Source organism: Trichomycterus rosablanca, chromosome 7 (genome assembly GCF_030014385.1).
Source record: "Trichomycterus rosablanca isolate fTriRos1 chromosome 7, fTriRos1.hap1, whole genome shotgun sequence".
Taxonomy (NCBI): Eukaryota; Metazoa; Chordata; class Actinopteri; order Siluriformes; family Trichomycteridae; genus Trichomycterus; species Trichomycterus rosablanca.
The window spans coordinates 31752837-31763202 of NC_085994.1; the positions used below are offsets into that span (position 1 = coordinate 31752837).

General features: G+C 39.0%; 1 protein-coding gene across 1 annotated transcript in view; it reads right to left on the reverse strand.

Moving 5' to 3' along the window:
* Positions 1 to 8094, reverse strand: part of slc6a8 (solute carrier family 6 member 8) — a 48585-nt gene extending 40491 nt beyond the window's left edge. The window contains exon 1 of the mRNA XM_062999230.1: positions 7117 to 8094. Coding sequence (XP_062855300.1) covers positions 7117 to 7378 — 262 coding nt within the window. The 5' untranslated portion in view covers positions 7379 to 8094. The remainder of the gene's footprint in view (positions 1 to 7116) is intronic.
* Between the last annotated feature and the right edge of the window lie 2272 nt (positions 8095 to 10366).

Here is a 10366-nt window from a genome sequence, read left to right on the forward strand (position 1 = left end):
AAAAGTTAATATAACAAAATCATCATGTATTCACATGTGCTAACTCTAATATAAAATACACTGTCTGTTAACCAAAAGACCAACAACTCTACATTAATGTGTACATTTGTTTAAGTGATTATAGCATCGCAGATCGCAGAATTCGGCCTATCACATGCATTGTGGTAAACGTGCTGTGTTTATCACTATGAATAAAATAAATAAATGCTGAGCTGCAGTGTTAGTGCCCTTGGGAGAACGATTTACATAGTTGGTGCTCAAAGGTGCTGATAAGGACCCAACTCTGCTAAAGGTGTGAGGCACACAATAAAAACTGTGAGCTTAAATGACTGACAATCGGTCAGATTGACGTGTCAGGGACCGACATCATCCTGAGTTAAGCTCAGCCGGGATAGGGATTAAAAGATTAGCGAACGCTATTCCTAACCACACATTCAAAGTAAAGAGCCAGAGGCCACAGTGATCACGTTCTCGCTTAAATATCCTGTAATACAAGTACTGTATTTCGAATATAAATGTAGCAATCACAGTTTAAACTGCATTGGTTATAGTATCTTGATTTCCCTGACTTTTGGGAATGTAGAAGGTGGACTGGCTGATCCCAATTGCCCTTAGGTGTGAGTATGTAAGTGTGTAATGAACTGTATGTATTGGTGCCCTATCCAGAGTATTTTTTTAGTTTTTTGGGTGTCTTTGGCCCCTTTGCAAACCTGACCATAATAAAGAATAACCAAAAAAGAAAATGATTGCTATTATTTGCATTTAACTTTTTTCTTCCAGTTAAACCATTTGATCTACACCAAATGCGCAACACTGACACTGGTCGAGAAGGGCCTCAGGCTAGTAATGGCACTGCAAATCTCTGTGGTGGTGGGTTGCGCCAACAAAGCAACAAAAAATATTTTTATCTAGCTTTATTAAAATGGTTGTAAAATTTGTTTCAACAGCCCAGTATTGACCTGTTAGTACTTGCCAAGCGTGTAAATTAGCAACAGACAGAACCAATCAATTCTGCTCTTTTACCAAAGTAATAATACTGTAAATAAAACCCCTGCTGACTGACTGGGGTGAGTAATGGATGCTAAGGCTTTCTGGGTCTGGCTGCATTTGTCCAGCACCTCAGCTTTTTGTGCATTAAACCTATTGCAGCTGAACTCAGACGAGTCAGCAGGTTCTCTGCAGAGACTATAAATTTACTGATCTACTGATCAGAATAAAGAGTGCAGAGTCTCTCTCTCAGTATTTACTACCTGCTGCTGATCTAATGCAGGGTGGTGTAATAAAGAGCCCTGCAGTATAGGAAACACGGAGACGGAATGGTGATTGCATTTTACAGTTGACCTTCCAGGTAAATGGAACTTTGTCTATAGAATTTATAGGTTTGCTATATGAAGACAGATTAGGCTAAAGGGTGGCGTTTAATGAACATGTTGCTCAGACTGAAGCATTTGCTTATAAAGGCTAGCCATGTATCTTAAATAGACAAGACAATGTAGGGTATTTGAGGGTTGCTGTGCTTTTGTCTGACCCTAATGCATCTCTTGTAAAGTAGATTATCATTATATTTTTTTAGAAATAGAAAAAAAAGGAAAAAAGCCTTTATTTGTCATATTAACAGATACAGTACATGTGTACAGGGTTAGGAGCCTTGCTTAAGAGCCCAACAGTGAATGCATAGCAGAGCCTGGATTTAAACTGAAATCTTCTGATTGATAGCCCAAAGCTCTACCCACTAGGCTACCACTGTCTCTGCAGAACCCTGCAGTATAGGTCCAACATCAAGGTGAGGTTGCTTAATGTAGCGTGTTTAACTGCCAATTAAATCAGTGTATATTATTTACAATACACCAGGGGGACATTTAAGTAGGGGTCCAGATAAACTTAATAGATTAGTATGGTTAGAAAAATCATATTACTCATATTCAGGATATAGTAATAACTTACTCAATATTTGGAATTAAGGCTGACCTACATGTAATTACCAAGAGAAAGATAAAATTTCTTCAAGTCAAAGCCAACTTCATTTTGACCCATTCACACCTAGGGGCAATTTAAAAAGTCAGTGAAGTGAAAATCAAATTTAGGTTTTCAGGACCCAAGCTTCTGTGCGGCTAAATTAAAATGATCTAATAACTATAACTAATAACTAAAAACCAATTAAAAAAATTATTATATTATATTATAGATTACAGTAATGATACTAAGTGGTCGATAATAACTAGTAGTATTTGATAGTACAACACAATGTTGAGCTGCATTTTCCTTTATTTTTAACATTTAGTTTAAATTTGCAATTTGGATAGAAACAGTTGATGATATGATTTTAAGGGCACCACAAATAGTTCCAGCAAGCAAAACCACAAATTCCTCTCTAAATTCTAGACAGATCTAGAAAAGATCTATTAAAACTATTAAAAAAATTTTTTAAAGCAATTTCCTTATTTTAGTTCAATTACAGGTACAGATGAAACAAAACTAGGTGGCACAGTTCCTCTGTGTGAACATAGGACAAGATCTGCTACAGAATAAGGTGTTATTCATATAATCATTTCTGACTGGGAGGTACTGTGTCTATCACAAGAAAATGCAAACCAGCATTTAAAATCTCAGGATTTACACTACAATGGATCCATTGTTGTTAATTGCCTATTATTAGATCCTGTAATGTATCTTTTTATTACAGTTGACTTCACTAAAAGGCTACTGATAATTTCTCATGGCAACAGGTAGTGACATGCCTCTCCAAAGAGCAACATAATTTAATTAAACCATAAAGAGGTGAGGCTACTAAAATGAACAACAGTATGACTACTGTATATGGTTCAGTCTTAAGAACTGCACAGAAGATATTTGATTGGAAGCTTACAAAGTCAGACGAATGAGAGATAGACATGAGTTAATGTGTTTAAATCAACTGAATAATCAAATCTTGGACATTTTGGTGTTATCTGATATTCTGGATATGGATTAATTTGTATTCATTCGTTTGGTAGAGGACTGGACTGTGCTATATTGCCACTGGGTGTGAGTAAATGGGTGAATGAGTACATGTCTTTGATGAACTACTGCATAGACTATGGCATAATTCTGTATCTTTCTGGTACAGAGGCTTCGCACTCATCACTAGGGGTAAAACAAGTATTTGTAGAGATGGTTAGGGAAACAGATAAATCTCCCTTGACATTTTATCAAGCATCTCTATTTGTTCATCTGGCAGGTCTCAGCTACAGCGCTCATTGTTTTTTTTGAGAATTGATGCTCACATTGCTATTTTCCCACTGGTTTGCTCTTCATCACCTTTTTGCCCACTGTAGGGGGTAAAGCAACCTAGATCCAATCCCATCTATTCAAACCGCCAGAGGAAAAAGAAAACAGGTTGCACCATCCATGCTACAGGGAATGGAAACATAAGTCCTACGACAACAATCAGAGCCTTGACCTTTCTGTCTCTATAGAAAGCAATGGGTTATGCCAATAAAGTAGTCCTTGGACTTACAAGACCCGGCATGGGCTCTCGTGACTCATGACATTCAGTATCAGTTTCAAGGTTGTCTATGTAAGGAAGTATAATATAATAAGAGAGGAACATATTAACCAATTTGACTAAATACAACATTAAAGTGAAAAACAAAAAGAAATTAGTTCCTGTCAGTCAAAAGGTTATTGTAGCTTAGTTTTATTAGGAGACATCACATTTGAAAATCAAAAGATGGATATGTAATATGAAAATCATACCCCATGATGATTATGTGGTTTAGGAAAATTGGCTAATGTTCAGATCAATGACTACGTCAGTCTGTTTTTGTGACAATGGTGTTCATCTACACAACATCAATCAATAAGGTTTACCAATTGTGGTAGCTTGCACTACATTTTATATATTTTCCAGCTTTAAAACACCTGTCTATCTTTTGTGCAACTTGGATGTTAAAATATGTGTTAGAACACAGACATTGGACTAAAAACATGTGGACTAAAGAATTATTCAGGTGTAAATGTGATATAAAAAAAAGCTTCGCTAACAAAGCAACAATAAAACAGTAAAACCATATAAAACAAGGTCAAGTTGTCTCAAATGCAAAGTACCAGCATGACTGGTCCTGACGTGTACAAAAACTACTGCTGTACAAATGGCTTCCACTTGTTGACAAACTATTGTCTGCTGAATGCAATTAAGGTAAAAGTCAGGTCCTTGAGATACTTCAGACATAAGTCATAAGCTCAGCAGCTTTAACACATATGCTAGGTAATATAATAAATAAAAAGATGTGAAAGGTACAGATGATTTTATGGGCATAGGACAACCCTGGGAGAAAAAACAGCATTCTGGGACAGGAGTGCTTAGTGTATGAATGAGTCTGACGGCTTAGTAATTTTCCACACTTTTAGTCATACAGTATGGTGGACTATAGAACCTACCTCACCAACTAGAACCAAGATCCAGCCTAACAAGCAAAATAAGTTAAGAGCAGCAAATGATTTATCTGGTGTTGTTTACTGCTAAAGTGCTAGCTCATTTATTTAGCATGCTTAATGTGTCTTAGTTGACCTTTAAACACCTAAAAAGCCAATTGTTATACTTTTCAGTTAAAAAATGAGAACATTTAAGAAACAACCACATAATGCAAATGAAAAAATGAGTCTCATTTAAACAAAAGTGTGCTTATAATAAGAGTGCTCGGGTGACGCAGTAGTCTATTCATATCTCAGCTGTGCTATTGGCAAACTGGTCGTCTACATACAGACTATGATTGGCTATGTCTGAAGGAAAGGAAGACCAAATTCCTCCGATAGATTGGCACTCTGTCCAGGGAATTCTGGCCTTGCACACAGTGTTTTCTGCATTACCCGGATAAAGCGGTTGATAAAAATGAAATTTAATGGAAAAATAAAAAATATTATAAATTATATTGCAACTGCATCTAGCAAGCAATGTTTGGGTTGCCAGATATTGGTCATGACAAGTCCCTACATGCCTTACTTAATCCTTTTATATTGCAAATCAACACAGCGTAAAACTTTAACATTTGGCCACACAGGGTGGCAAAGAGTTGCAGCTGTTAAGAGTTGGTTTCACTCAGAAACATGTGTTTTAAACCCTGCCACTGGACAATGTTTTTTGTATGCCCTCCCTCCAATGTTCTCCTTGTTTCTCCTACCTCACACAAAACATGCACTAGATGGAGTATTTACTCTAAATTGCTGTTAGGTGTGAGTGACTGAGTGAGTGAGTGGGTGTATATAATAACATATGAAAATCTAAAGCATACTTTGACCAGAACACAGTTTTTGTTATGCGTGGTGCTCTTTTGTGCTCACTGTGTATAATGAAGACTTAGCACTTATGGAAAATGGTTACAGTTACTGCAAGACCCTTAACCCTCTCAGCTCTAGGGGCAAAAACTGACGCAGCGCTCTAACCCCAGCTTCCAAACAAGTTGGGTTATGCAAAAAAAGAATTTCGTTGTACTGTACATCTGTATATGTATATATGACAAATAAAGGCATTAATTATAGAAACAATTCTACATGGAAAATAGTTAAAGGTTCTCTGTAACCCCCAAAACAACTTCTTCATTTTTTGCTACATTGTTTACATGCCCACTAAACATTTTTAAATTTGAAAAGAAAAACCTCATTGGATAATCTTACTAGGATAGAGGCCAGAGTAAACGTTTCTAATAACTCTTTTAAAAATGTAGATAAGATATTTACAAAAAAAAAAACACATCTATATAGACTGGGACTGACCTTGAATGGAGCAATTAAAATTGTTTTTGCCTGTTTGAAGCCAGTGAGACAGATCCAGTAATCTGTATGACCATACAGTGAGTCTGTGCTCACTTAAAAACTGTTGACATTTAAAATAGATTTCTTAAAAAAGATATAAAGGTCACATGGCTTCTGACTTTCTACAGGGTACCACTTGGGTTATTTTCTGGGTTCAACATATCCATTAACGTTTTATTCACATTTTCAGCATTTAGCAGACGCTTTTATCTGAGCGACTTACAGTACTGTGACAGTATATTCTCTAAGCAATTGAGGGTTAAGGGTCTTGCTCAAGGGCCCAACAGTGGCAACCTGTCAGTGGTGGGGCTTGAACCAGCAACCTTTTGATTACTAGTCCAGCACCCTAACCACTAGGCTACAACTGTCCCACAGTTTTTACTAGGCTAAGCATAGAATTCAGACTTAGGAAAGACAATTTCTCCACAACTGTTACACAATTGAACATACTGAGTTGTTAACAATTGGCCAATTGACCAAAGAGAGACTTACCAAAAACACAGAAATGTATTTTTCTAAGCCATTTTGGTCTCACTATATTGGCACAGTAATGGACATTCACTGGTTTCTCAGGTTAACTTGTGTTTACTGGGTGAAATGCAGACTCCAGTTTTAGAAAAGAGGCGTTCCTTGAATAATTACTGGTACAAATTAGACAGTAGAAGCATTTTAAATACTTAGTAATAAGTCAGGTTTGTTTGTTTGTTTATTAGGATTTTAACGTCATGTTTTACACTTTTGGTTACATTCATGACAGGAACGGTAGTTACACAAGGTTCATCAGTTCACAAGGTTATATCGAACATAGTCAGTCATGGACAATTTTCAATATCTTCAATTCACCTCAATTGCATGTCTTTGGACTGTGGGAGGAAACCGGAGCACCCGGAGGAACAGACACGGGGAGAACATGCAAACTCCACACAGAAAGGACCCGGACCGCCCCACCTGGGGATCGAACCCAGGACCTTCTTGCTGTGAGGCGACAGTGCTACCCACTTAGCCACCGTGCCGCCCTAATAAGTCAGGTCAGACTGGATAATAGTGGGCCACCATGGATGAGTTTTGTTAGTGGGTGCACAGAAACTACAACCACGTGACCCTTAAAGAGTGCCAGCTGTACAGTATACATTAGTTTTAAGGAGCAAGAGGCATGCAGAACTGTCCTAAACTGTTTCAAGCTTTAACAAAGCTCATGTAAGAGGATTTTCTTGGTGGGATGTAGGGTATGATCATTGTTTGGGGAGCATGAGGAGGTGAAGTAGGGGCAGCAATCTAATAATCAAGCAAAGAAAATCTATTAAAATCGATAACATTAAGACTCACCTCCACCGTTCTTGTAGCAGAGGTAAGGGAAACGCCACACATTTCCCAATCCAACCGCAAAGCCCACGCAGGACATGATGAAGTCCATTTGCCGGGTCCATGTCTCTCTCTCTGGGTAGACCGGCTTTTGTTGGCCCGGTGCCCCGATCAACTTGACATTAGCGCCACGGTGGTTCCCGTTGGGAATGAAGTGGCCTTTCTTTTCTTCTGCCAGCGCCAGATCGGTAGCGCAGGAATCTGTATTAAACGCGCTCTTTTCCATCCTAACCCACACACGCACACACACAAACACACAAAAACGCCCTAAGGAGATCCAAAAATTGTGGTTTTACAGTCTGTTAGGATTTGTGGGATTGACAATAATCCCAAGTCTCTTTGTTCCTTTTAGGTTTGGCTTGAGTCAATTTTCTTGATTGACACCAAATATGTCCTTGTTCTTCTGTCGGCTAACCTGTTCAGATTTGACAGGAGCTGGTCCTCTGGGGTTTTATTTTAAAGTCTGGATAATTATTCTTTTCACAAATAGGCCTAATTATTTATTTGATCAGATCAGTGTCAAATATTTGACGACGAGAGGCAGTTCGGAGAAATTGGCAATCTACTAGAAAAAAAAGAATAAAACGAGGATGGATCAGGATCGCGCGAAAGAAAACAAAAATTATCACCGGATTAAAAGGGCACCTTCAAAAACAATCCACGAAACACTTGAAGGTGAGTCTGAAGAATCGCATCGGCTCGTATCTCTCAAAGAGGAGGCGGTTGTCGGGACGGAAAAACCAAGCGCCGCTTGCGCTCACGGATGCGCCAATGTAAAGGAATTACATTTACAAAATCTCGGAGAAAATCTACACGATCTACACCATCGTTCCTCTACCACGCTCCCAGTCACATTAAACAGGTGTAGCGGTTATAACGGTGTGGGTGGGCGGTGCTAGTACTGGATCAGTGTCGGCTCTGTAGTCTCTGTCTCCCTGCGTCTCTGTCCGTGTCCGAAGGCGCTCAGCTTTAAGTGCGTCTGCTGCTGAAGCGCGTCACTCTGGGTTTAACCCACCCCCCCTCAACTACAGGACGCGGATCCACTATGGAAAGCCAAACGGTCCAGAAACGTTACTGTTGGCTGAATGCTGTTTTGTAATGTGCTACTTTCTCCACAAGACACGAAGCCCCTTAGGGGTCACCAACGAGAAAAATATGTGAAGAGCAAAATCTGTACCCACGGCTTATGCCAAGTTCACACTACAGGACTTTCTGATTTGTCGGGTCGCTGTACAGTTCACACTACACGACTGAATCTTTTGCACTCGGGAGTCTTTCAGTCGGTGTATCGACTGATCGGCGATAGGGGGTTTCACACAACACGATCTATCACCAACTGGAATCACAGGCGAGCTTCTCTGGTCTCCCAAATTACGTTTTGTCACGAAAACAAACGCAAGAAGTGACGAGAAGTTTAATGATACCACGTCCAAAAATGCACGTCAACAAGTAGCAAGTGATCAAAGTGTTTGTGCGCTGATGTGCAGCGTAAAATCAAGGAAGAAAAATAAATGAATCTGAGTGGATTTGGCAACACGAACAGTATGGATTGTTCTATAGTAAGCTGGAGGTTAATTAATATTTTTGCAATGCACCGTTGGTGTTTTGTAGAGAACGATCAAGTCAGAAATACTGTAAAACGTGCGTGTGCCGGTGTATTCTGATATAAACTATATTATCCCACTGTCCCACCTGTTTACACTCCTCTCCTGCGTTTCCCCTCACACCGTATCTTGCGTTCTCATTGGCTGTTCGACACAGCACTCATTGCCAGACGTGCAACTGAGGTCAGATATCTGACATGGATATCCGACGCGGATCCGGCTGCGTTCCGGTTAGCGAACTTGATTTTGAACCGGTTCCGCGTGTTTCCACCGGAAAAAAGAGGTTCCACACAGCGAACTAGCGTTCTAATCTGGCACCACAGAATACTTGGTTTTTCAGCGCGAACCGTGACATCATCTGTGGGCATGTCACAGTGTAGAGGTTTGGAGTGGACGCTTTCACATGAGACATTATAATATAATATATATAATATATATATATATATATATATATATATAATATATAATATAGAATTTAATCCATTTTAATCCAGTTTGCCGCTGATATTTTCAAAGCGATGAACTGTGTGCTATGACATTTTAAAAGTGACCCGGACAGTATAAACGCTTAACGTGAAAAATAAAGCGTAACTTGGCTTGTTGTACTAAAAAAATGACCAATGAATTTGGGCAGTACAGAGCACTTATAACCAGTAATAACAGAGAGAAATTGAGTGTTCCTGTGTGGTACTTTTAGTACATTAAGCCACGTTACGCTTTTTTTAGGTGAAGCTTTTTGCTGATTCAGAACCCCGAGCTGCATAAACACCACACGTGAAGTAAATCCAGTTAAACACAGATACATGTGAAGCTTTTAGAGTGGATTTGATGCTTTTTTCACACAAATTGATGTTCGTGTTCTGGAACTTTAGTGATGTTTTATCGCTCAAAGAGCGCTGAGCAAATCGGCTATCTGCGCCGAGGGTCGCAGTGACAGTGAAGTGCAAAACGCTTCTCACGTCAATGAACTAAAGAAAAACAACAACTGCGACAAAAACGTCTACATCTTCTTATCACCAATATTTGATTGATGCTTTAAAATGAACATCTGTAACAACAGCACAAATGCTCGCAGGTAATCTACACGCTCCGCCATCATGTTACTACTCTTTACTTTCTTTATGTAACGCCCACCGTGGATGACGCAGGCTTGGTTCCCAAAAACTGGTGGAAACACGGGTTGGTTCTCTACAAAACACCAAGGTTTGAAGTAACCTGAATGGAACTGGTTCAAGAACCATGGTTCTTTTGGTGGAAAAGCGCTAACAGACTTAAAATCCGTGACCTTCATAAACAGCTGTTTCTTATAAGATTTCAGTGCATCCGTGGCCACATACGTATATATAATACCCTAATATTTGATGATTTTTGTATTTATATTTATTATTGCTTAAGTATTATTAACGTATTATTCATATTAGTCTGCTATAACCACCTTGCGAACCTTAGAATTGGTGACACAGTGGGTACAGATGACAAATCCGTGAATACAGTTTACAAATCTGAGAGTACGGATTACTAAACCGTGGGTACAGATTTTGCTCTTCACATATTTTTTCTCATTAGTGACCCCTAAAGGGCTCCGTAATAAGGCTATAATTTATCAACCT